Source organism: Eretmochelys imbricata, chromosome 2 (genome assembly GCF_965152235.1).
Source record: "Eretmochelys imbricata isolate rEreImb1 chromosome 2, rEreImb1.hap1, whole genome shotgun sequence".
Lineage (NCBI taxonomy): Eukaryota > Metazoa > Chordata > Testudines > Cheloniidae > Eretmochelys > Eretmochelys imbricata.
In genome coordinates this window covers 183,073,188-183,101,064 of record NC_135573.1, presented here as the reverse complement: position 1 = coordinate 183,101,064, position 27,877 = coordinate 183,073,188, and the positions used below count along the sequence as shown (strand labels likewise).

The window sequence follows — 27,877 nt, the reverse complement described above, 5'->3', positions numbered from 1 at the left end:
GATTTCACTGTTAAGCCAAGCTGGTCGCCTGCCATATTTACTATTCTTTCTACACATTGGGATGGTTTGTCCCTGTAACCTCAATAAGGATTCTTTAAAATACAGCCAGCTCTCCTGGACTCCTTTCCCCCTCATGTTATTCTCCAAGGGGATCCTGCCCATCAGTTCCCTGAGGGAGTCAAAGTCTGCTTTTCTGAAGTCCAGGGTCCATATTCTGCTGCTTTCCTTCCTTCCTTGTGTCAGGATCCTGAACTCGATCATCTCATGGTCACTGCCTCCCAGGTTCCCCTCCATTTTTGCTTCCCCTACTAATTCTTCCCAGTTTGTGAGCAGCAGGTCAAGAAGAGCTCCACCCCTAGTTGGTTCCTCCAGCACTTGCACCCGGAAATTGTCCCCTACAGTTTCCAAAAACTTCCTGGATTGTCTATGCACCGCTGTATTGCTCTCCCAGCAGATATCAGGATGATTGAAGTCGCCCGTGAGAACCAGGGCGTGCGATCTAGTAGCTTCTGCGACTTGCCGGAAGAAAGCCTTGTCCACCTCATCCCCCTGGTCTGGTGGTCTATAGCAGACTCCCACCACAACATCACACTTGTTGCTCAGGCTTCTAAACTTAATCCAGAGACTCCCAGGTTTTTCTGCAGTTTCATACTTGAGCTCTGAGCAGTCATACTGCTCCCTTACATACAGTGCAACTCCCCCACCTTTTCTGGCCTCCCTGTCCTTCCTGAACAGTTTATACCCATCCATGACAGTACTCCAGTCATGCGAGTTATCCCACCAAATCTCCATTATTCCAATCACATCATAATTCCCTGACTTTGCCAGGACCTCCAGTTCTCCCTGCTTGTTTCCCAGGCTTTGTGCATTTGTATATAGGCACTTGAGATAACCCGCTGATTGCCCCTTGTTCTCAGTATGAGGCAGGAGCCCTCCCCTCTCACACACTCCTGCTCGTGCTTCCTCCCGGTATCCCACTTCCCCACTTACCTCAGGGCTTTGGTCTCCTTCCCCCGGTGAACCTAGTTTAAAGCCCTCCTCACTAGGTTCGCCAGCCTGCTCGCGAAGATGCTCTTCCCTCTCTTCGTTAAGTGGAGCCCGTCTCTGCCTAGCACTCCTCCTTCTTGGAACACCATCCCATGGTCGAAGAATCCAAAGCCTTCTCTCCGACACCACCTGCGTAGCCATTCATTGACTTCCACGATTCGACGATCCCTACCCCGGCCTTTTCCTTCCACGGGGAGGGTGAACGAGAACAACACTTGCGCCTCATACTCCTTTATCCTCCTTCCCAGAGCCACGTAGTCTGCAGTGATCCGCTCAAGGTCATTCTTGGCAGTATCATTGGTGCCCACGTGGAAAAGCAGGAAGGGGTAGAGGTCCGAGGGCTTGATGAGACTCGGCAGACTCTCCGTCACATCGTGAATCTTAGCCCCTGGCAAGCAGCAGACTTCTCTGTTTTCCCGGTCAGGGCGGCAGATAGATGACTCAGTCCCCCTGAGGAGAGAGTCCCCGACCACCACCACCTGCCTCCTTCTCTTGGGAGTGGTGGTCGTGGAACCCCAACCTTAGGACAGTGCATCTCATGCCTTTCAACTGGTGGAGTCTCCTTCTGCTCCCTTCCCCCAGATGTATCATTGATTTAGTAGATATCAATTTTAAAGGCAGTATCAGGAGTTTCTCTGAGTTTTGTTGGCTCCCTCTAATATGTTCTCGCTCTGATGTCAATAGGTCAAATCCTGCTCACTTTGTTCACACAAGTAACCCTGTCCAATCATGTGAATAAGGTGAACAGGATTTGGATTTGGCTTAGTGCCTGCAACAATAAGACTCAGGTAATTTCATAGGTTTCAGAGTAGCAGCCGTGTTAGTCTGTATTCGCAAAAAGAAAAGGAGTACTTGTGGCATCTTAGAGACTAACAGATTTATTTGAGCATAAGCACTGAATGCATCCGATGAGGTGAGCTGTAGCTCACGAAAGCTTATGCTCAAATAAATTTGTTAGTCTCTAAGGTGCCACAAGTACTCCTTTTCTTTTTGTAATTTCATAGCGGCTGAAATTGATGTTTATAACTAGTAGTTTCACAGAGGTGAGACTTGCAGTCTTTGAGGCCATGTGGAGCATGTAGATGAGACTCTCTTCTCTTCTGGAAGTGTCTCACAGAACAATAATTTTAGTCCTAAAAGACTGTAGTGATTGACTTGTCAGATCTAATGACAGCGTCATGCAACTGCTTCTGTACAGAAGAAGGAATTCCATTATCTTTACTATAATCCTGTTCACTTATGCTAAGTATCCCATAACACCTTGCATTTGTTGAAGTCAGTTTTGGCTTAAGTAGATTAGGAAACCATCAGGATCAAGGCATATGAATATTCTAGCCAGATACAAACCTAAGAAGTGTCTGTCTTCATGCTCTTGGGACCTAGAGTGGGCATATTATGAACAAAGATATAGGGAGGCACACCATGAAAAACCAGATAGTTGATTCACTAAATCTAGATTCAGGTGGTGTACCTTTTACTTATAAATGGGAAAGGTATAAAAAGATGGATGTAGGGGAGTAACTTGGGAGCACACCTTCTGTGTAAGGTGAATATACTAATGTTGCATGAGATGGGTTCCCAGATACTGGTATCATATTGAACCTTCCTGCACTATATTATTATTGGCTTAGAGCAGTAAACCTGACTGATATTGGTTATTTGGTCGCTTGACTATATTTCGTAATGAACCAAAGCAGTTGAAATATACAATTTACCAGTAAAGCAAGAAGAAACGCTGCTCAGAATCTGGATGGAGGGAAGGATAGGCTGAATTTCATCTCACTCAGTCCAATCCAATAATTGTCAGCCCCTCTCTTGAGAAAGTGAGAACCCACCTAGCTGGATGGATGAAGGAGAACCCAAGCTGAAATGCCTGAAGCTTCTGCAGCAAAACACCCCAAAAAGTAGGGTTGGTCTGGAGAAGGAAATTGACAGATCCCATGGAGGTGAACAGGTTGTGAAATATCTCACCCCAAGCACTGCCTGTAAGTGTCTCATGTACATTCAACGTTTCATACGGGTATCTCAGTGTCTGATACTTCAAACTCCTGTGTGAATGACGTCTCTACTGGAATTCCCCCAAACTGGTACTCGAAAGAACAAGTTGTTCAGTTTGCTAGTACTGTTGTTTTAAATAAGTACCGCAGTGGTCCAAAACAGTACATCTCACAGGTGTTTACTGTAGAATACAATATTTTTTTAATAATGTGTGTATCCCCAAATGTAGAACAGTGTATGGTACCCAGAATGTATTGTGCTTCTCTGTTAGGAATATGGGTAAAAAGGAATGCAGTGGAACCGGGACTACTGAAGATTTGACAATTATGCATTTGAAATCAATTTTCATTGGATTATCTTCCTCATTCTTATAGATTCTGATTCAATAGTCCATCCCTATTCAGCAAAGAATTTAAGTACAAGCTTAATTTCAAGCACATGCTTAAATACCATTAAAACCTATGGGGCGTAAAAACGTGTTAAATACTTTGCTGAATTGCAGTGGTAAAGAATAAGCTTTTTAAGAGAACTGATTTCTATAATCCCCTTTTTGTTCACAAAGATGGTCAGAAACATAAAATATTAATTTGGTAAAACAAAATGTTGAGCTGATAAAAATGGCCTTTGTCAGAAGAGTTCAAAATTTCAAAGAACAATGAAATTGTGTAATTCCGCATTACTGTAAAGGATGAGGATGAAATTGCTCTTAAGGAACAAGAGCACTTTCTCAATGGCATCCATGCACACTGGGATCAATGTACAGTATGAACAATGAAAAAGGGTGTTTCAGCTTAGAAGTTTCCCCCTTTTCATCACTTTGAGAATCCATAAGCAGAGTGTGAAATTTAAAAGATAAATATAAAGATAGAAATCCTGATACATTCCAGAGAGAACCCAGTTTTTCATTGCATTTCCTTGGCATTTGTTCAGAGCTCATAAGTAAACCTTTAATTCACTCCATATTTTATGACCGTTTCATGTTCTTTTCAGATCAAGTCTGCACCCACCCCCAACACACCCTTGTCTCCTGTACAAATAACGTATGCTTCCAGACTTTGTGGGAAGTTTGTCACATTTGAGACAGCATTACATTACTCTTCATGTTAGCTGTCCTAAAGAAGTTGTGCTATCAAGCTGGACAGGAATGGGAAGTCCAAGATTTGTTCTCTGACAGAGTTTTCAGTTGTAAGCATTTCAAAGCAGGGAGGCAGGGTGACACAGTAATTGCCTGCCTCCAAACTTCTTTTTCTCCCAGCTTCCTACAGCTCAGTTTATGTCCTCTTGCTGATGAGGATTCTGACGTATGATGTATTGATTATTTGTTTTTGTTTTTTCTTCACTAGAACTCTCATGGCCATGAATATGATAATTGTAGGCTTGATCATTGTTGTGCCTATAGATTGGTTGTGGTTAGAATTCGAGGACTTCAGAGAGATAAGTAAATTAAGATATACAACTTCCTCACTCCTCTCCAAACCACAAAACCATAAAGAAGATAGTCATAGGTTTTTATTTTTAGTATTTACAGTTGATTTAGTGCTAGAAGACACCAGATAATGAATAAAACAGTTCTTATCCCCCACCCACTGAGCAAGCATAGCTTGGGCTGTGACTGTGAAGGCTTTTCCCAATTATCCCAGCCTCAAACCTGAACTAAAGAGTTCTATCTCCAGAGAGGTGATCATTATAGTCCATTCTCCATCTCCATTAAGTCCTTGGTCTCTATCTGTTGACAAAGGGCCTATTCTGACAGTGATTTTTGTGACATGGATATTTGTATGCTATGAAGGGGCTAGAGAATATCACCTAATTTTGCAGACAGCCACCACTGAAAAGTCAGCATTTGCCAAAGTTCCTGCCCAGCAGCATATGTGATAGCAAAGTTTTTTTTCCAATAGTTGCAGTGGGAAATAACTGTGGTATCGGTCTTTTGAGCAACAGTTTATATTTCTAGAGGACAGAAGCACATTGTAGCCACCACTAGAAACCAGCTGCCTCTGACAAATTGTATCATCTTTCCAAACTGGCACAGTGATACAAGGAAGATTAAAAATAAAATGTTCGGTTTCTCAAGGTGGCATTTTCCTAACACCAGTTTTCATACAGCCCAACAGGAGACAGGAAACTCTCCATACATCCAGACATCTCAAAGTACTTTACACACACTTTGTGCTAATGTTTAATGTTAGAGCTTATCTACCTCTGAGGTGAAATATAATTACCATAGAGCACGGACATCTCATTGTTATTATAATTCATTATTTGTGTTACCGTAGCATATAGGAGCCCCGGCCATGGACCGTGTGCTAGGTGCTGTAAAAAACAGAACAAAAAAGACAGTCCCTGCCCCAAATAGCTTACAATCTAAGTCTGAGACAAGAGAAAACAGATTGATGTCAACAGAGTGCAAGGAAACAAGACAAGACAGCTACAGAGTGTCACAGATGAGAGCTGAACAATGTGATTGTGGCAAATGTCATGTTAGTGCAATGATGTTTGCTGGGAGGTGGGGAGGGGATTACTTAGGGACGTGATCAGCTCAGAACATCTTCAAACATTTTCCAGTAGTTCTGTGCTTAGTAAAAAGAAGGGCTTGGGGGAATTCATCCTTCAGGGGTTATTCTGAGAATTCAAACTCATAACCACACACAATCAGACCCAGGTTCTACATTTGAAAACTTTAAACTTGGCACCAGCTATTCTTATGTTCTTCCCGAAGGAGGGAGGAACAGCGTATGATACCTGCTGGTTCACATTGATTTATTTTCCTTTAAAGGAAACATTTTCTTGAATTTGGATTAATTTTTTTGCTAAAGTAAAATATTCTACCATATCATCTGAAAGACACACCCCTCCATTCTGTGGATGTATATTATTGTTACTGCTTTAACAATGAGAAGCCTAAAGAAGTTAACAGTGCACTAAAATTTCTGCAATATATGGAAGAAACTAACAATTGCCACAAAGAATTGTAAATGTAACCACTGCTTCTCTCCAGAATGACTGGCAATAGAGAGGAACCTCTCACTTCAAAGTGATCTTGGTAGCTTGGAGTTTTTTAACTTTTGTTAAAAGTTAAAATCATTTGTTAAAACGCATTTGTGTGGTGTTGATTTTATTTTATTGGTCATTTGGTTGTTTCCTTTTTAATCCATGAAAAATAAGGAATCTCAGATGGAGAGAGAATCAGTTAGTCAAACCTACTTCCACCACATTCTCATGGAGCAAACTGTATTTAAAATAACAGGTCTGCATTTTGTTTGCCTTGTGTATGCAGTAGAGAGAAGTACGGTTTCATGGATCTAAGTTCCAGACTGTACTTGAATTCTCTTCCCAGTGCAGTTGCCTGCTGAGGAAAGGTGTAGCCTTGAACTGCTGTTTGAACAGTGCAGAGAGAGGGGAAAATGGGCCTTGCTGATGGTTGCAGAACTCTGTGTGGGTTCTGGTGCAACTGGCTGTGGGAAAATATTTTGAAAATGGCAGCCACCGATTAATATGTTTCAGCTTCCTGTACACATTTGCTGCTGTTCATGCTACATTCAGATCAAACATCTGGTGGCTAGATAGAATTACCAACTGGTATGAAAACTGTTTGCATGGAGGGAGAAGAAATGTGTGTAAGTTTAGCTGTATTCTTATTATTCTTCCACAAATGGTACAGTCCAGTCTCATCAATATCAGCCTGTGGAATGCTGGAGTCAGTGATGAGCTGCCAAAATCTTAAAAACCGGTTCCCTCCTCACCCCAGAGGAGGTCGTGGCCCACCCCCGCCCTCTGGGGACTCCTGCCCCATCCAACCCCCTGCGTTCCTTGACACCCCGCCCCGGACCCCTGCCCCATCCACCCCCCTCCCCTGTCCCCTGACTGCCCCCAGAACTGGGCAGGAGGGTCTCGTGAGCCACCGTAGTGGGTGCCCACCCCTAAGAGCCAGAGGGACCTGCCGGGGGGTGAGGTGGGGAGTCCCGGTGGTGTTTACCTGGGGCAGCTCCCAGGAAGCATCCGGCAGGTCCCTCTGACTCCTAGGGGTGGGGGAGCGTAGCTGGGGGAGAGCAGGGGGAGCGGCTGTTCCCCCTACTAATCACATCAAAAGTGGCTCCGGGGCTGGAGCACTCACAGGGAAAATTTGTTGGGTGCAGAGCACCCACCGGCAGTGCCCTGCCCCACCCCACACCCGGCCCCAGTTCACCTCTACTCCGCATCCACCTCCTCCACTGAACAAGCTTCCCCGCTCTGCTTCTCCACCCCCGGCTTCCCACGAATCAGCTGTTCACGCGGGAAGCCTGGGAGGGCTGAGAAGCAGGCGCCCCTGCCCCCCCCCCCGGGGTTACCTGCTGTGGCACGGGCGGCCTTCCTCGTGCCCCCACCCCGCCCCAGCTCACCTCCACTCTGCCTCCACCTCCCTGGGCCTGAGCGCGAAGCTGCAGCCTGCTTCTCAGCCCTCCCAGGCTTCCCACGCGAACAGCTGAACATTCTCTTTCCCCCTTTTAAAAAACAGTCCTAGCTGTTTGAGGTTGAGGTTAATGTGATGAAATTTGACAGGGAAATAGCCTCCCTTGAAGAGAATCACTTCTGAGTTTTCCAGTGAAAATTGCTTTTGAATTGACTGAATTATAAGCTTTTGAAATTCAGACACAGTGTAAGAGCAATACATTTTGCTCACCTAAATGTGCAGCTAAGAAAAGCCATACATAGGACACGTGCATGGTTGACATTGCAACACAGGGAAGTATATGTAGCGGAAAGTTTACAGTGAATGAGGTCAGGGATCCTCAGGAGTCCTTTCTTCATTCACTGTGCACCTGTTAAAGGGCACAGGGAATGGGTCTGGAATGAGGAGGACCCCAGTGAAACCCTAGCTTCACTCAAACTGCATATCTCGTGAAGAGGGGCAGTGAATGAAGGAAGGAGGAACGTTCTGCTTCCTGTGAAAACAGTTTATGCATTCATCATATGCGGTTTTCCATATGAAGGGTGTGGGAGTTTGGCACCATTGAAAAATTGATGAATGAAGTGCAAAACGTTTTCAGTGTCATGGGAATTTGTACCAACAGGAGGATAAAGTGTTCTTTGCAATCCTCTGTTCGCTTTTGAAGGCAGGTACTGAAGCAAGTTCAGTATCTGGGGGAAAATGACAAAGCAGGTATTTGTTGAATGATATTTACTGAGATTTTTAATTTTTAAGGAAATCTTTACGAAAAATAGTCTGAAAGCACAATATTGAGGACACATTCCATGCTTGTCATTTTAAACAGCTATGTACAGTTCATCTCAACATTTGTTTACATTAGAAATATGATCAGTGAAACTACACTGCTGTGTATTTAATAAGATGAGTACCAGGGAAAACTGTACAGCTTCCAGTTGTAAAAGATCTTTTCTAATTGCTTTGTAGGTGGTCTTTGAGGCCTTGCACAATCTGGAGCCTCGTGGTTATGTTGTGGGATGGATCATTGCTATTAGTTTGCTGGTGGGAATTCTCATCTTCCTGTTGTTGGCTGTGCTGTTATGGAAGGTAAGACATTAGTCAGACACAACACAAACACCAAGGTTAGCCTCTAACCTTGGCATAAATTGTACATATGTCTTCCTGCATTCTGATTATATGTTCATTTAGTTTCCATTTACTCTAATAACTAAACAGCCATCTACACCTAAAAAGCCATTAAACATCAAAAGAGTTTTCATCAGGGGAGATGAAACGGAAAACTGGCATCTTCACTGAAGGACATTAAATATTGAAAGCTGTAATAGTGATTCCTGATAGAAGAGAGTCCTTCCTCATACTCATCACTAGCTCTCATTTAAATTTCAGGTACTTTTTCCCAGATTTTTTCAGAGGCACAGTGCTCACTGATTTCAATGGGAGCTGGAGAGTGCTTCCCTAAAAGTCAGGCTAATTTTGCTTCTTGAGGTCACAGATTCAGTATATACCCAACAGAAACCAGTAGGTGGTTATTCTTTTGTGGGAGGTAAAGGCAAGGAAAGAAGAGAGGATGAGAGGCAATCAAGCTTGAATTCTTCGGGACCTTCCCTCCAATATGTTTTTAGAGGTGGCAAGAACAAAATTACTTGATGTCCCAAAGCAAAATCCAGTGGTGTAGTTAAAGGTCAGTGCTTACCCTTCTTAAAATAGGAAACGCCTGTTGTGTCTCAGACATTCAATGGAGTAAGGGTGGTCAAGATCTTGACATCTGAAGGATGGCCGCTCTTCGTGCTACACCTGAAGCATGAGGAACTTGAACCTCTTATTCTGATTCCTCTTAAAATAGAAATGTAAAGGCCACTGCCAAGGCTACCAGTGGGTGGGGGACACACACACAGGAACAGGCCCAACATTATTTTACTGGTGGTGAGAGAGCTCCAGTTACCTGATTCAAGCTGTTTAACAGTGTGCGCACTACAGACTCATTCTACCAGCTGTAGTGGGGTTCTGGGGCTACAGCTGAATGGTGGTCTAAAAGGATACATCACTGTGTGTTGCTAGGCCCAAAAGGTGACTTGCAATTCCATGTTAAAAATGGCCACACAAGGATTATCTTGTGGGTATTTTTTTAGTTTGAAAAGCAATGATTGGCTGTCGTCTGAAATCTCTCTTCATGCCCAATTTGGGGTACATATGAAATATTTTTGCCCTCCATGGCACAGAATGTTTAAAAATCTCTAGGATTGAGATGGCAGAATAATCATCAAAATATAGAGGTATCTGGTAGGAAAGGCCTGTGGCTTGATTCTGGTGATACACAACTTTGAAATAAGGATCATTGCTGCATATAGTTATATCTATAAGACTGGTTTCTTGTAGTTAGAGACCCGAAAGTGAAGATATCTTCGTTACTAGGGATAACAACTTTCACAATGTTTTTTCAGCAGACTTCAGTGCCATTTTTTACTTTAGAGTACCGACCAATTACCACTCCCTTACTTAAAATTGAGAATCAGGCTCTCTGAACCTCGTAAAAAAATGAGATTTGTTAGCCAATCAAATGCATGCACAGAAGTTGCCATTTTGTCATTTGATTGCTTTGAGGAACAATGTCCCAAATAACAGCAGCAGGTAATAATAATAATACCTAGCCCTTTTCATCCAGCGATATCAAAGCACTTTATAAAAGAGGTCAGTAACATTATGTGTATTTTACAGATCGGGAAACTAATGCACAGAAAGATGAAGTTGCCTGTCCAAGGTCAAACAGCAGACTGTGGGCAGAGCAAAGACTAGAACCCAGGTTTCTAGAGTCCCAGTTTAATAGTTGGTCCAGTAGGCCATATGGATTATTAAAGCTACAGATAATTTGGGGTTTTGTTGTAGAAAAAATTGACTAAAAAGACATTGATGCAGTCTGTAGTTGGCTTTTAATTCTGCTTTGAAACAATAATCCAGTATTAAATATTTTAATATTCATGGCAAGTAGAGAGTGAAAAGTGACTGGCAATATTAAAGTGCTGTGAAATAAAACTGACATGGGAAAATTGCATTCCTTTGAAGGGAATCTTAATTGCCCGATTGTAAAGATTTATTAGCTAGAATTGGCTTGGCACATCCTAAAGTAATTCCTGAATTTTAGACAATAAAAATCCAAATAGATTTATATCAAATTAAAAAAAAAAAAAAAAAAAAAAGCTTGGAGTGAAGTAATAGTTATAACAATATGATTTGGCCCAAATGTGAGACAGAGCTTTGGGTGCTTTAAAAGTCAGTGTCATTGTTGGGGCTGTTATGACTGCCTATTTCACTCAGAATAAAAGCTCTTTTTACTATTGTGCAAGAGCATTAAGATGATTTTACAGACATAATAAACTTTATAGCATGAGATCAGCCAGTCTGGATTTGCTTCTCTGATCATTGTTTTAGTATTTGATTTACACTCCATGGGTCAAATTCACCTCTGGCCTAACCGAGTACAACTCCATGGAAGTTCTTAGAATGGTGCCTGCTTACATCGTGATTAATATGTCCCTATACATAGCTGCTGTTCTAATGATTTAGGGAAGTGGCTCTGAACCTTTCCAGGCTACTGTACCCTTTTCAGGAGTCTGATTTGTCTTCTGTGCCCCCAACTTACACCTCACTTAAAAACTACTTGCTTACAAAATCAGACATAAAAAACCAAAAGTGTCACAGCACACTATTACTGAAAAATGGCTTACATTCTCATTTTTACCATATAATTATAAAATAAACCAATTGGAATATAAATATTGTACTTACGTTTCAGCATATAGTAGATAGAGCCTTATAAACAAATCATTGTCTGTGTGAAATCTTAGTTTGTACTGACTTTGCTAGCGCTGTTTATGTAGCCTATTGTAATCTAAGGAAATATCTAGATGAGTTGAGTTGGTGCACTCCCTGGAAGACCTCTGCGTACCCCCAGGGGTAGGTGTACCCATGGTTGAGAACTACTGATTTAGGGCACTGATTTCATTCTGTTCAGGATTAGGCCAAATCCTCCTCGCTTTACTCATGAGAGTACAGTGGTTCAAGGGGACTTCTTGCGTAAGGCAGGTGAACAGGATTTTGCCCCCCTCTCTTTTTTTGTAAAGATTTAGTGAAATAGCTATTTAAGCCCTACTTTGACTCTCTCTTCCAAGTTCACTATGCCTCTGTTCACCCATGCTGGACTCATCTGCCCTATTCACCATGTTGTCTCCTGCTTCCAGCAGGTCTACTTCATAGACCATAGCTACCTCCATATACACCTTGAGTTCCTTCCTTGGCCACATCCAGCCTGATGATCTTTATTATGCAGGGCCACCTGGGAGTTCCTGTCCTATTGTTGCTCATAACATCACATTGTGCTTCTCAATTGCAGAGAAAGGCAGCAGTTCCACTCCCATGACACCTGCTGAGAGGCTGCCAGCAGCTTGGGGCTGGGAGGGAGGGGAGGAACCAGTTTCTGCTACAGTACTGGCAAACTATCAGTTGCACTACTGTGTTAGTACGGCATCGCTGATTCAGCAGCAGGGCAGGGAGGTAGACACACACAGAAACTGGATTTTTTGGGTGCTACCTACCTGGATTATACCATCACTGAGAAATAATAGATTGAAAGGGTCAAGTTGCGTCATATTCTGTACCTCTGTATAGTGTCCTTTAATAAATAATAAATTTATAGTAATAATGTTTTAAAATGCTGTGGATTGAGGGATTTAGATGATTCATTGTTGAACTGATAAAAGTTAAAGGCAAACAAAGCCCCAAGCAACATAAAATCAAAGGGCTGTATGCTCAGCTGAGGATATTAGAGAAGTTTCATAGAATGGAACAGTGTTGATTTACACAAGGAGGGATTTGTAACATACAGGTTTAAAATTCATCATGATTACACTATTTAGTTTCTCAGGAATGCATTGTACATGTAAACAGTTTTCTGTCTAATGTGAGCCAGGGTGTTTCTAAAAGGAGCCTATCACCATGGTATCCATGTGCCAATTTATATATAAATAAGGTTACTGTTACTCTTTTATAGTCTGTGTATTCTTGATACATTGGAATGGGCTCTAAACATTGTGAATGTTCCTTTTACAGTAATACACTCCTCTTTCTAGAACTTGGCTCTTTGACAGGATTGCAAAGAAAAGCCTTTTAGCAGAATAGTGTCTCTGATCAGGCAGAGATGTCCTAGTTTTCTCTCTGTACAAGGGTCCGTTTTCCCTCTTTGTCGTTAGATGAGTGTTTGAGAACCTTCCTTTATCTTCTAGGAGGACACAGTGGTTTTCATCCAGGAGAGGATATCATTTTAGGTTTTCTTCTAAGAGGGTATCATCCTTAGGCTGCTGAGCTGATCATTTTGTCAATAAGTCCTGCCTTTGAACTGCCTCAGTGACAGAGGCTTATTCAGATACAGATTAAATCCAAATAAAAATGTCAGACACATTAAATGTTTGCTTGTGCAGTGGGCTATAATCTAAACGTCGTATTTAGGGATTACAGTACTTTGCCAGTCCTGTGCTAAAGGACAAACTTTGAAATATGAAGTTCTTTAAAAAAAATTAAACAAAAAGGATATTTTAAATGTGTGCATGGCTATATTGTTTGGAGAAGCACGGGCTGTATGTCTTCTTGCTGTGATTGTATAACCCTGTTTAGAATAATGTTTAAATATTCTTGTGCAGTATCTGTAAATACTTTACATCTTATTTGAGCATTCAGAAAATTCCTTAAACTCTGTAAGGACAAAGCAACTTGAAATTCACCTAGGTAGTGGAGACTCATTGCAAACACTGGCTTCCCCTTTTGGGAAGAGAAACTCCCTTATTTAGGGCCTCATACAGTATAAGTCTTCTTTATACAATGGGCCAAAACACACAGCTTACTGGTTGCCAGAAGGAAAAACAAAACAAAACTCTGCACTTATTCTTTGCCAGTGGTTGCTCTGTATCCTGTGTTACAACTCCAGAAAACATTCTCTCTCCCTCTTTTATCTGCAGCTGAGACACCTCAGGGAAGTGGATGCTAAATACCATTTCCTGGCAAGTCCTTATACCAACATCCTCTCCTGAATGTCTTTTTAAAGAATATTAGGTCCGCAAAGGAATAAAATTGTCAGTCCCTTGGAGAGGAACAAGAGTACCTATAAGCATGGCACAAAGACCAGTGAGGATCTCAGTAAGGGGCAGAGGCCATACTTTCCTATACAGGTTAAAAATAGCCCTTCTTACACAACCTTTCATGTAGGAGATTTCTCAAACCAAAGAGCAAATTCTTCCAAGCAGGAACCACAGGGATTGTCCTTTAAATTTACAGCTCCTGTAGCAGATAACCCGAAGTAGACAAGCCTATTTAGGCTCATTGACATTTCATATTTTTGACAAACTGGCCATGTCAATCCCCAGCTCACCTGTTTTCACATCATTTCAAGAACAAAACAATAGTTAAAATGGCAGTGCTTCAAAATTAAAGCTCATTGAAAGATCTGTGGTGACATTGGAAACCTTTGCATAATTGGGGTTTAGATAAACAGGGGAGTTGACCTAACAAGCTTCAAAGTCTCTGATCAGGGTCTCAAGACTGGGAGCACAGATATCAAAGCACATAAAGATGTAAACATACCTAACCATTGGAGAAATCTGCCTCTGATTTCATTTAGAGAATTTTCCATTTTCATTTTTGCGTCAATGGAATCACTCCCCATTTTTAAACAACCTAAAATGTTCCCTCCCTCTTCCTCCACATCAAACATAAGCTCCTTGTCTTTGCTTTCAAGTCCCTTCAACATTTAGCTGTTCCATCTCCCATCAGATCAGCTAATATATGAAGCTACCATCTGCCTTTACTCTGCCAGCAATGGCAGCCTCAATTGCCTGCTTGTCCTCTTCTCTATCAAGTACTACTATGCTTTCTCCCAGGCTATCCACTGTATATGAGTAAAACTCCTCATCAAACTTGCAAAAGCTGTCACCTGGTCCCCTTTTAAATCCCACCACTGTTATATGCCTAAAAATTGCCACCAGCTGGCAATGGTTAGACAAGTGACAAGCTGTAATGTCTATGTTTCTGTTAAACTCTGTTCGGTTTGTTACATTATCCTCTCACTCATTCTTGCACATTTGTCTATTTAGTCCATATATTACATCCTGTCTGACTATGAGCTGTCTGAGGCAGGGATTGTTTTCTTTGTTGGCACGATGGGCCTTGATCGGGCTTCCTAAGAGCTACTGTAATAATAATAATAATAATTAATAATTAATACTGTAGTTGAGAGCTGATTAACTTTTAAAATTAAAAACCCAAACTGTATCATTTGAACCTGAATTTCCTCCAGTTTGACTCAATAAAACGTTGTTTGACATTATGTATGGGTATCTTAGATCCTTTAGGAATGGCACCATTGGAGTGGTTGTTTTTAGGGGTCGACAGTGAAACTTGTCCCAGCACAAGGCCTGTGCACCACTTGAATTCCACTTTAGCCCTTAGAATAGTGAGTTTCACTCATTGTTGTAAAACGTTGACTTCCTGAAACCACAGGTTCATATTCTGGCATCCCCTGAGATAGATCATTTGGGTGGCATGCAGTATACTGTATGCTGCGAGTATGAATTTTGATAAGACTCTAGAAACGAGATTAGTTGTGGACTTTGTGGCACTTTTTATACAAGTAAAAGGTTAGTTCTAATGTCTGGGCCAAAAGTTCCCCTTTCCCTAATATTGTTCTGTGTGCCGTGTACTATTTGTCTACGGTCCTCTATCTCAGGCTGCATTTCAGGGGTGGTGTATGCATAGAGTTTGTGAAATGCAATTTTTATCTTTGGGGATAAAATGCACAATATAAATATAATATAATGATATTGGATGTGACTGTTCCGCTGACTTCAGTGTCCTCGAAAGGAGAGCTTGCTCGCCAAGGCATTTCTGTATGTCAGAACCATTAAAGCTCTGTAGCTTTCATCCTGGCACCTATCAACAAATTTAATCCCCTGGCAAGAGAAAAGTCCTTTTGTGGTTCATAAAGTCTCTTTAACAACAAGAAAAACAATCATCATTCTCCAGATCCCAAACTAGAAACACACGGTTGTGTAGACTTAAAAGTTGCAAATATATATGATCCCCAAATTTCCAGATACCAGAAAGGAAACATGCACATGTATTGGAAATCATGGTCATCCCTCAGAATCAAATGTTTGCAAATAGGGAGAATATACTTTGTTTAGTCTACATTCTTATTCTTAGCTTGGTGTCACAAGGGGAAATGCTATGTAATGACTTGCACCAATCAAAGCCATTTCTTACTCATTCAACTAAGCACATAACTTATGCTGATACTTGAGGAACTAATACAACTTTCAGTCAAATATTTTTGGCAGGTCAAGTATATCAAAATACAATTGTATAGTTACTTTTTATTGAATCCAGCAACAGTCTTTAAAGTTTAGCCAGGGTTTGGTTTTAAAACAAAGCTAAAAATCTTTCTTGAGTTTTTCTTTTTCCTTTAGAGAGGAGATGAGGATTGAGATGCATCTTAAATAAATCACTATTTAAGAAAAGATGTAGCATTTAGCTACTATTATGTTCCTACTGAGATTTAAGAAATCTGAATATAGTAGCAGGTTATCCAAACGTACTGGCAGTAAGTACACAATCTAGTATATTCTTTTCCTTTTCTGAGACTGGGAAAATGAGATGAACTCTTCATGTTGTTGACCCCATTCATTTTAGTAGTTTTTAAATTATAAACTACTTGCTAGTATTATATAATAGAAAACCCAACCTCTAAAGTATTCAAGAATGTTTACAATATTTGATATTGGTAAATAGACTTTTTCATTAAAATTATAGCATTTTAATATGTATTTTTCAGGTAAATTACTCTATACAGTCATCATCCTACAAGAACCTTAAGTAAGTCAGGCGTGGGTTCATTTCTTCATTACACACAAATTATCAGAACAGTCAACTTGTTGCTTGGCAGTTAAGATTCTGCCAGTGATTAGTTATTGGTGAGAATTCTCACCGTTTCCTAAGCATATAGGTTATGATGTAGGAGATAATCTATTGTGCAGGCCTAGGTGAAGTGAATTCTAGCTTCATTTCAATTCCATTTGAGGCAATTAACTCTTTTCTGGTAGGAACTTTCCAAAATACAATCCTGATCTTACAAAGTTTACTCACTTCACTGACACTTATATGCAAATAGGCCCATTTAAGTCAATGGAACTACCCATGTGAGTAAGCATTCCTTGTATGAGTAAGGATTGAAGAACAGGCTCTTTAATGTCTTTGAAAAAGCTAGCATAAGGCCCATGTCCCACATACAATCCTAAAAATGTAGGGCTGGAAGGGCCTTGAAAGATCATCAGGTCCAGCCCCTATGATGAGACAGGATCAAATATGCCAAGATCATCTCTGACAGGTGTTTGTCTAACTAGTTCTTAAAAATCTCCAACGACAGGGATTCCACAACCCCTCTTGGAAGCCTATTCCAATGCTTAACTATCCTTATAGTTAGAACGCTTTTCCTAATATCGAACCAAAATCTCCCTTCCTGCAGATTAGGCTCATTACTTCTTGTCCCTACCTTCAGTGGACATGGAGACATGAACAACAACTGATCACTGTCAGCCCTTAACATATTTGAATACTATTCTCAGATTTCCTTGGTCATCTTTGTCCAAGATTAACATGCCCAGTTTTTTAACCCTTCCTCATAGGGCAGGTTTTCTAAAACTTTTTTATCACTGTCTCCAATTTGTCCAATTTGGCACCCAGAATTAGACACAGGACTCCAGTTTAGGCCTCAACTGTGCCAAATAGAGTGAGACAATTACCTCCCATGTCTAATGTATGACATTCCTAATGTTGATCCACCCCAGAATGATATTAGCCTTTTTAGTAACTAGTATCAGGGGGTAGCTATGTTAGTCTGTATCCACAAAAACAACAGGGAAAATGGTGGTAACTATCTTTTCTGGAGAAAAGAGAAATGAGTTGAGATGGGCTGGAGCTGTCATTGCTGCTGCTGCTGTTAAAGTCCAATCCCGTCTTCTAAGATGACAAAACGAGACAAATACACACAAAAGGGGAGAGAAAAGAACAAAAAGATAGAGAAATGCAGCTTCTGTCTCTGGTGTTCACTTTGACTTGCAACCTCACTGCTGGAAAAACACAGGCACGGAACTATGGATTGGATGTATGGACTATAAGTGGATAGAAAGCTCACTAGATCATCGGGCTCAGTGGGTGGTGCTCAATGGCTCGATGTTTATTTGGCAGCCTGTATTAAGCGGAGTGCCCCAGGGGTCGGTCCAGGGGCCGTTGTTGTTCAACATCTTCATTAATGATCTGGATGATGGGATGGATTGCACCCTCAGCAAATTCATGGATAACACTAAACTGGGGGGAGAGGTAGATATGCTGGAGGGTAGGGGTAAGGCCCAAAGTGACCTAGACAAATTGGAGAATTGGTCCAAAAGAATTCTGATGAGGTTCAACACGGACAAGTGCAGAGTTCTGCACTTAGGACGGAAGAATCCCATGCACTGGAGACTGACTGGCTAAGCGGAAGTTCCGCAGAAAAGGACCTGGAGATTACAGTGGATGGGAAGCTGGAGATGAGTCAGCAGTGTGCCCTTGTTGCCAAGACGGCTAATTGCATATTGGGCTGCATTAGTAGGAACATTGCCAGCAGATCAAGGGAAGTGTTTACTCCCCTCTATTCGGCACTGGTGAGGCCACATCTTGCGTATTGCATCCTATTTTGATTCCCCTATTACAGAAAGGATGTGGACAAAGTGGAGAGAATCCAGTGGAAGTCAGCAAAAATGATTAGGGGGCTGGGGCACATGACTTACGAGGAGAGGCTCAGGGAACTGGGATTGTTTAGTCTGCAGAAGAGAAGAGTGAGGAGGGATTTGATAGCAGCCTTCAACTACCTGAAGGCGGGTTCCAAAGAGGATGGAGCTAGGCTGTTCTCTGTGGTGGCAGATGACAGAACAAGGAGCGATGGTCTCAAGTTGTAGTGGGGGAGGTCTAGGTTGGATATTAGGAAAAACTATTTCACTAGGAGGGTGGTGAAGCACTGGAATGGGTTACCTAGGGAGGTGGTGGAATCTCCATCCTTAGAGGTTTTTAAGGCCCAGCTTGACAAAGCCCTGGCTGGGATGATTTAGTTGGGGTTGGTCCTGCTTTGAGCAGGGTGTTGGACTAGATGACCTCATGAGGTCTCTTTCAACTCTAATCTTCTATGATTCTAAGATTCTTATCAGCCATTCTGAGACCTGACAAACTTGTACCAATATTAGGCTGTTTAGGTCATTTAGTTGCCTCTCTAGTCACAGGATCACAGCAGTGTACTTAGCCAATTAAGTAGGACTCTTATTAAACAGAAGGCAAAAAGAGAGAGAGAGGAAACAAAAGAAATAAGATGGGGAAGGAAAAGTTCATGGGAGGGAGGGAGAAGACAAAGTCTCCCATTCCAGGTGGTGTTTGGGTTTTAGCCAGAGCCAGTGGAGGTGGTGGTGTCATCTGGGTCCTTCTCTCTCTCCTGGTCTGGTTAGGACATCTCTCAGGAATCAGGATTATGACACGGAAGGCCTGGGGTCCCAGGAAATCGTAAGGGTGGCAGCCAGGATGATAAAGGATACTGCAGCGTTTGTTGGCAGACAGTTGCTGCTTCTGTTAATTTTTCCCAAAAATCTTTTGTTTTTAAGAACTCCAGGAGTGAGTGTTGGGTAAAATAGTCCATCCTCTCATTATTTTGTCCACCAGTGGGCCTAATTGCCAACACATCAGTTTTGGTTCATTAATTTCCAGTCCTCTACTTTTCTTATTTACCAGTCATAATCTTAACATGGTCCTTGAGTGGTATCAGTAAGACCCCTTTCTGTTTACATTAATTCAGTCCTCCTGTCTCCTTCTTCACCTTTTCTTGAACAATTTTATCTAACAAGCCATTGTGCAATCTATGAACTTTCACTCTTTTTTTTACAGTTGAGCTTATAATTAGGAAAAATTTGTTGGTCCTGTTATCACAACAGGTCCCTATCTCTGTGGGTAATGTAATATAAGCCATCATAGTTTTTATATCAGTGCCTACCTGTCTGTATCTGTATTACTTTTTTTGCTGGACTTTTAGTAATATGTGATGCCATTGAAAAAAGTCCAATTTTTCTCAAAGTATATTAATCAGTACCTTATTTGCTAAGGACCAGAATTGCATTTTTTAATTTTCCTGAGATCAAGTCTAGTTGGTGATCAAAGAAACTCTATGTAAAGTTACTTTGCAGTAAATATCACAATGTCACCTATTGCTAGCCTAACTCTATTTTTTCAAGTGTGTGAGAGAGCTTCATTCACATTTTATAATTTACTTGCTATCCAAACATGCTTGTCACTGGCTTCCTAGTAGGATAACCACAGGATGAGACCATAGGAGATGCCATTTAAACATTTGTGTTTATTGTTAGAAAAATACTGAGTTGCAGTAGGTCAATGATTTGACCTTTTCTGTTCTTGGGAAATAGCAGAAGGGAGAACAGAATCAAGCAGCAGACAGAAGGTAGCAATTTATCATTTTAACTCACAGGAACCTCTTTCATTCCTCTTTTCTGTGTATCTCCATGCTCATGGAGGAAATCCGTGTCAAAATGGATCTTTAAGATATGAGTTATCTTTGTTTTTCTAAAAGGAACATAAGCCTGACTTGACAACAAGCTGGAACAATGCACTTTAGTGAAAGACAAACCTCAGAATTGCAGATGATGTCAACAATTTGACAGTGCAGTGGAGTGACATGAATAAAGTTCAGAATTAACTTGTGTAATTCACCAGCCTGTAGGGAGCATTGGTTCTGTATTGCTTTAAATGGAAAATTAAAGTTTTATTTCCATGAGGTACATTCAAGTTTCTGCTCAGGAAATGCTGTAGAGGGCAGCATGACTACACCAGAAGACAACAAACATACTCCAGTAACTAAATAGACCTTGCATTGGAAAAAGTGGTGACAATCTCAGACGGAAAAATCCAAGCACAAGATTACGCCAGCTTCAGTTCCAGAATGTATGGGAAGCTGCTAGGGAAGAAAGTGAGATGGACTGGACTGCAGTGTCATCATTATTCCATGCTGGGAAAGGCTGGCTCAGCATTTTTTATTTTCTCTGGAATTGTCTAGGAGTTGGCTGAGAGCAAGTTGGCTGAACCTCAGTCTGTATACAGCAGAGATGATACTGGTCGGTTCACAGAACTTTCAAGAAGAGAGATGAGAGCAATATCTGCTCCTTCTGTTGGGAGGTGGCTCCACCTATTGCTAGTGAGATTTGCAATATGGGGAAACTTTGGGATTATGCCACGATTCTCAAATTCTTCAAGTCACTGTCTTTCCACACCACACTGGACAAAGACTATACTGCACATCACTGATGCTGGCATGAAAAGCAATCTACATCCACACTGCAGGTGTTCCCTGCAGAGATTTTCCCCACTGCTGGAGTCTTTCCTTGTGGAGGGAAGGGCTCCAGCAGCGGGGAGCTACTGGAGTCTTTCCCTGCTGCCTTGTCCCCTCCGCCAGAGTCTTTCTCCACTGCCAGAGTCTTTTCCAGCATGGGGAAAGGCTCCTCCAGCAGGGAGGGTAGCGGGACATGACAAGCCTAAAAATAGCAGTGTAAACAGGGAGGCTGGCTTGGGTGAGTAGACAGCTTTATAGGGTATGTACTAGTGTACATACGCATGCCCTTTAGGTGTGTCTCTACTCTATTCGATGCATGCATGAGCTCTACATGCCACCAGAAGAAGCATGCAGTGTCGATGTATCTGTAGAGGAGACAGCCTAGTGCACTGCGCCATGCAGCCTCCCTTTACTCTCCATAGCAGCTGCCAGAAGGAGATTACAGAAGATGGAGCCTGAGAAGCCCCAGACCTTTGGAGTTCTTTTTCCTAAGCACCCACCAGCTGAAGGCTCTGAAAGTTGTCTGGGCCTTCCAGCCACCTGACGTGACCCAAAGGAATGGACCCAGAGCACTGGACTCAGAAGGATCTTCACAGGTTCCTCATATCATACCACTCAACTCTGCAACTTGGGCTCTGGATTTTCATTTTCCTGTACTGTCATTGGTTGTTGGTCCCTCATCGTTGGACCTCTCTCCTACCATTATGACCCTTCAGCTGCCCCCCCCCAAACTCTCCCTGTCCATTGCACTCCTCTTCTGTATTCTCTCCCCATAATTACTTTCCCATTTTTTCCTCTCTCACAATGTGTTTTCCTCTTCTTTACATTCCTCTATATTATTCCCAGAAACTGTTCTCCCCACCACTCCTCTCTTCCATCTCAGCCTCAGGGAGTGCATAACCTAAACAAACGGTTCCCGCCAAACTGACCTGGAGCAATATATATAAAACAGTCTGATCACTCTCCTGCCTCCACATGAGACTCAGGCACAACTCTTTACTCTTGGTCCCAGCAGTGCGGTCTCATAGAATCCTCCTCCTGCACAGGGCTTTCTGAGCTCTTTTGGAGGCCCAGGCCCAGCTGCAGAAAGCAAGAGAGAGGCAGTACCTTCAGAAGACAAACTCTTCTGCCCTATGTTGTTTGCATGTTGTAGCCATGTTTGTCCCACGATATGAGACACACGTGGTGGACCAACTTCTGTTCATGAGAGACCAGCTGAAGAAGAGCTCTGTGGAGCTCGAAAGCTTGTCTCTTTCACCAACGAAAGTTGGTTCAATAAAAGATGTTATCTTACCCATCTTGTCCATCTCTTCTGCCCTAGTGACACAAGAGCCAGCAGAACATTAGCTCTCCCAGTGCTTCCACTAGCAACAGCCAATGATTTTGACTGATTATCACCTGTCTGCCCTTCCCCACTTTGCCCTCTCACCTGGATCCTTAACTTCTCCTTCCTTTTCCCCAAACTTCTCCCACCTCACTGTTATGAACTCATGCTCTCTGTATAACTCATCACATACCTAACCTATGTACATATGTCAACCTTGAATGTTGGTCAGTGTTGCTGAGGTTTTAACATGAGGCAGAAGAAAGTTCCTTGTGATGATGTGGAGTGCTAGCATGTTTCTACTGACAGTGATATGTGGGCATTAGCTTATACTGTCTCATAAACTTTACCTTTTAGGGGATGTCATACTTAGCCAATCCCTAACCCAAGTCTTTTTAAAAAATGGTCACATCCAATCTGCACATCCAAGCTTTTCTTTTTTCTCCCAATGTGTTTCCCTTTGTTTTAATTAATTTTCCTCCCATGATTTTGGAGCAGTCACACAGACTTACAGCACATAATATATATATAATTTCATACGTAGGTGCTGGAACTAGGGATGTGGGGGAGCTACCGTACCCCCTGGCTTGAAGTGGTTTCCGTCATATCCAGGGTTTACAGTTTGGTTCAGTGGCTCTCAGCACCCTACTATACAAATTATTCCAGCATCCCTGATTTCATAGCAGGATAACCTGTGGATTCTGGTTTTCATGCTTTGTTAATATTTATTAAGGTTTTCAACTCATTTTATTCCTTCTGGAAAGCCTTACAAAAGTGTTCCTTATCCAGTAATGAAGGAATAAAATACCAGAACTATCACAACTTTTAAAGATAATTCCTGAAGCAGATGTTCACAAACAGACAACTTTTATTAAAATAACAGTGGGAAAGAGTTTGCTTTTGTTTGTTTGGCCCTGGAGGAAATTAAAAAGCCTTTCTATAATTCTGATTATAACTTCAAGTGTGGGTTTTATTGTTCCAATGATGTGGTTGTATGAAGGATGGAAACCTTTAGAGTTTAAAACCTGTTTTAAAAAGCTATAAATGGAACTGTCCATGTTAATGTTAGGAAAATGGGTCCCATGGCAGTTTTCTCTTCTAGAAGTATTAAAGTGCTGAATGTGTAGGTCTGCTCTGATAACTAACTATATAAAAATGGCACCCTCTTAATCAACACATTGACTCCTCAGAATATATACTGACTTGTGACCAAAAAAAAGTACCCTTACTGCTAACTTTTGTTAACTCTGCAGAGCCAGTACAGCTAAGAGAGAGGAAAGTGGATTCTATTCTTTTTTGTGCATTATCAACAAAAATGTTCATTGGAGCTTTGCCATTGATTCCAATTAACCATAAGGGCCTGATCCAAAGATCATTGATATCCATGGGAAGATGCCACTGGGTTTGCACTGTTGTCACTGTCTTCAAGCTATGCCCTCAATGAGGTTGCACTACTGAGTAGTGTAGATGAAAGTATAATTGCAAAACCTTTATTACTGGCAATGATGTGCAAAAAGGAAAGAACCCAGCTTGACTTTCAGGTCATAGAATGAGTTTGAAGGACAGGCACTTAGAAAAAAAAGTTGTGGGTGTTTTTGTTTTGTTTTGTTTTAACCTGGAAGACAGTGAGAGATAAGAAACACATACAATGCCATTTTTATGGAGTCATTTTTCAGAGTAGAACCACACTTGTAAAATAAGCTTTCAGAGAACCCCTCCAGAAATATGAATGGGTAGATTTTCTTTTAATGGATGTATGTTGATTCGTCTTGCTGAGCACAAGACCTAGCACTTTGCTGATGATGACTGAAGGGAAGGTGAGATCGAGTGCACCGTGCACAAGACTAGGAACTTTTGAGTTCTAATTCCAGCTCTAACTGTAAATCTCCGTGTGGCCTTGGGAAAGTCACTTTACTGATCTATCTCAGTTACTTTATCTGTAAAACTGGGATAATATCAATTTATCCACCTGTCTGTCTAGTGTGGGGGGGGGGGTGGGGCAGGGGTGTGTGTGGAGTGTGAGACTTCCAGATCCCCGAGGTTAAAATATATTTGTAGAAAATACAGTTTAGTAAGAATTTGAACTAGGAAGCTACATTTAACAGAAATGTAGCTGTGACATAACAGTGTAAAATGTTCTTAAGTTAGTTTGTGAATAGAGGCTGTTAATAACTGACTAGCATAATTTTTACCCTGTAGGAGTTGAGAATACAGGTTTATAGTTACGTAAATGTTTAATTATAACTAATAAAATATTGACTTACTGATCTCAATGGCATGCTGCTAAGTTTGGAAATTGTTCTTGAATGCTCACCAAAACCTAGTATTAAAATCCATTTTGTTTACGTAAAAGGCTTAAAAAACAACAGAACAGAGAGTTGAGAGATACTGTTAAAACTGATGTGAAAACCATTGCATTACCAATACTTGTGAAACAGGAGGCAACACGAGAGGACAGGCAGAAGTGGGGCCCAGTCCTGCAAAGTGTTGGACATCTGTTGAGCAGCCTTACCTCTCAGTGAAATCACTGTTGGTGTTCAGAACCCAGAGCTGAGTGAATAAGGGAGTCTTCAGTTAAGTGGCAATTTCAACAAGTTGACAAAAATTGTTTCAAATTGGACTGAAAACAAACATTTTTGGTGAATCAAAAAGTCAAAACAAATTTTTTGTTTGGGTGAAGTGAAACATTACATTTTCTTTCAATCATTTTAAAACATTTTTGAATTATTTAAAAGTAAAATCAAAGAAATTTTTCAATCAAAAAGTCATTTCAAACCAGCAAATAAAAATGTTTAATTTTTAAAATGTCAAAACAAAATGTATTGATTTTTTTTTTCAGAATTTTTTTTGGAAATGAACAATTCAGTGAAGTCAACATGGATTTCTAAAACATTTCACTGAACCTGCATTTTTTGCTCAAAAGGTTTTGTCTTTAAAATGTTGTTCAACTCTTCAAGTGCTTTGTAGGATCAGGCCTATATTTTGCCTTCTGTATGACCCATTAAGTGGGTCATAAATAGGAAAAAGAATCTTAAATTAAAGATTTCTGCCAACGCACCTGTTACATGCTCCTTTGCACAGGATTCCATTAGCTCTTTACCATGTGATCCTAACTTACTGAACAGCTACTCAACGCAAGGAGCATACATTAATACATGCACACCAATGGAGGCTGGTCACCTTGGAAGTGGGGCAGCAAAACTGACACACGGCATATTCAGAACCATGTGTCAGGTTAGCTTCCCCACTTCCAGCAGCCACCAGCCTCCACTGGTGTGCATGTATTAATGTGTACGCCTTGCGTTGAGTAGCTGTTCAGTAAGCTACGACCACAGGGTAATGAATTACGTGACTCAAAATGGGCAGGGATTACCATATTTACCCAGGAGAACCTCTACTGCTGGAAAATTCAGCAATAAGTATTGACAAAACTATATTTTTATACATAGGTATTAGATCTGGACTGATTCCAGAATCTGGAAACTGAAGTCCTTAAGATTCTGATTTCCGTGTCTGACCCAGGCCCAAAAAAACTTATTTTCTGGTTTGGATACAAATGGAAACTTGTGAAAGTGGTTGATCTTGTGAGACTTCCATCACATAAGAGGATCAAATTAATGCAAGGTCATCTGATCTCACAAGATTTGTGCCATTTTGGCCTAGAATTGCCAACGACAGTTCATGAGATTTTGGCAAACCCTAGCTCTGATTTAGACTCATACCTAGATTCTAGTCTAGTTCTGACCTGGTTCTGGATCTGAATACTGCCTCTTTAGTCCACTTTTAGTATTTTTGTTTTCTGAAAATATTTTAACTGCTTTTTATAAATTCTTTTTTATACAAGTGTAGTCTTCTGTCAAAAGTAGTTAAGATAAAAGGAAGCAGAGAACTCATGAAAACTTGGACCTTGATACTGATCTCATTTACATTAATGTAAATCAGGTGTCACTCCATTGACTTCAATAACCTTCCAGTTTTAAACCAATGAGATTAGAATCTGATCCAAATTGTTTATCAAAACCAGGATCGATTTTAATTCATGACATCATTATAATGATAATTCTTTTCAATTTGCAGATGGGCTTCTTTCGCAGGAGATACAAAGAAATCATTGAGGCTGAGAAGAACAGGAAGGAGAATGAAGATAGTTGGGACTGGGTCCAGAAAAATCAATGAACTGCCAGAAAAAAGGGTCATGTGACACACACTTGCTAGCCTATTGGTCCTGCTCTTGTATCTTCCATATGTGGAAGAAGGAATCTTCTCCAGATTTTTCGGAGGCCCTGTTAATGCTGTGTTCTTTATCATCCTAACAAGCTAGGGAACATATCCTGAGGCAACCACTGCAGCCATGTCCGGTGACTGGAGCGATTTACATTTCCTGTAAGAGTTGAACTTTGAACTTTGGTAACCAAGCTGCAGTGCAGAGCAATATTTATGAATCCAACATATGTGGTATACCCTCAGGGGAAGACTGATACCTAAAAGTATTTTTATAAATATAAGCTTTTTATACTGATTATGTCTTTATATTTGTATCAATGTTTTATTGTTTCTATTGAATAGCTATATAGTTCACTCAAGCACTGATATCTGGCTAAAACCTTGGAAATACATATATGTATATATAAATCTTATTGTACTTTTGAACTTCAATGCAAAAAAAAAAAAGACTTTCAGATGAAACTAGCTGAAAAACCTCACACAGCAAATCCACAAGGCTTTGTAATGTATATAGACCATTTAATGGCAATAAGCCAGTCTTTTCACATTTTTTAAGCTGAAGTTGACTTTTGAGTTATGAGCTAAAGAAACCTAAAGTATTACTCACATATGATTTTCTGCATTTGAATTTATCCGTTACTAATCTGAGCTGTGGAAAACAATTACTCACAGCCAAGTAACAAGAATTATAGTTCCACATTGCCTCTTGTATTTCAGGAATATAACCTTTTAATCACAGGGCATATTGCACTGAAGAAAGCAGTGAAGAATGTCTTCCTGTGGCCAACTCTGTCTCCCACATCTGTAAACCTTTGACAATAGGCAAGATTTGGGCAATCAAGATACTGCAAGGATATAATTGGGCCAACCACTAAGGCATCAACTAATTACCTTGTATTAAAAATGGGATTAGTTATATAAAAATTCATGATATAAAAGATGGTCTTTGATATTGTTAATGGTCATAATCTGTTTCACATGTTGCTGTCCAAGCTATGTGATACGTAGGCTAAAAGGTCTGACCATTATGCCTGCCATCTAAGTTTTATACATCCAAGTTACAAGATTGTTTACATGATAATATTTAGAATAATGGCCATATTAGATAGATGAGCAAGTTAGATGTATTTCTAAATCTTGACGTTTCATATTTGGATGCCTTTAATACTAGCTGTCATCCTTCATCTAGTATTAAAAACCGAGTTGAATTCTGGCACAGGCCTTGCTAAAATGCAGACCCTCACTCTCAAATAATTCTTCAGCAGATTTCTTACTGGGCTGGAAGAAACTCTGTGCTAATGAATTCGGCCATATTCGTACAAAGAGCTGTTTGGTATCGGACTAGAAGTAGTGCTGCTGGTACACCACCGGTTTATAGACGTTATTAGTCTGCTTCTGCTCTTAC

At 41.0% G+C, this 27,877-nt stretch overlaps 1 protein-coding gene across 1 annotated transcript in view; it reads left to right on the top strand.

Moving 5' to 3' along the window:
* Positions 1–26,827, top strand: part of ITGA9 (integrin subunit alpha 9) — a 291,590-nt gene extending 264,763 nt beyond the window's left edge. The window contains exons 27-28 of the mRNA XM_077809245.1: positions 8,438–8,557; positions 26,326–26,827. Coding sequence (XP_077665371.1) covers positions 8,438–8,557; positions 26,326–26,424 — 219 coding nt within the window. The 3' untranslated portion in view covers positions 26,425–26,827. The remainder of the gene's footprint in view (positions 1–8,437; positions 8,558–26,325) is intronic.
* Positions 26,828–27,877: the final 1,050 nt, after the last annotated feature.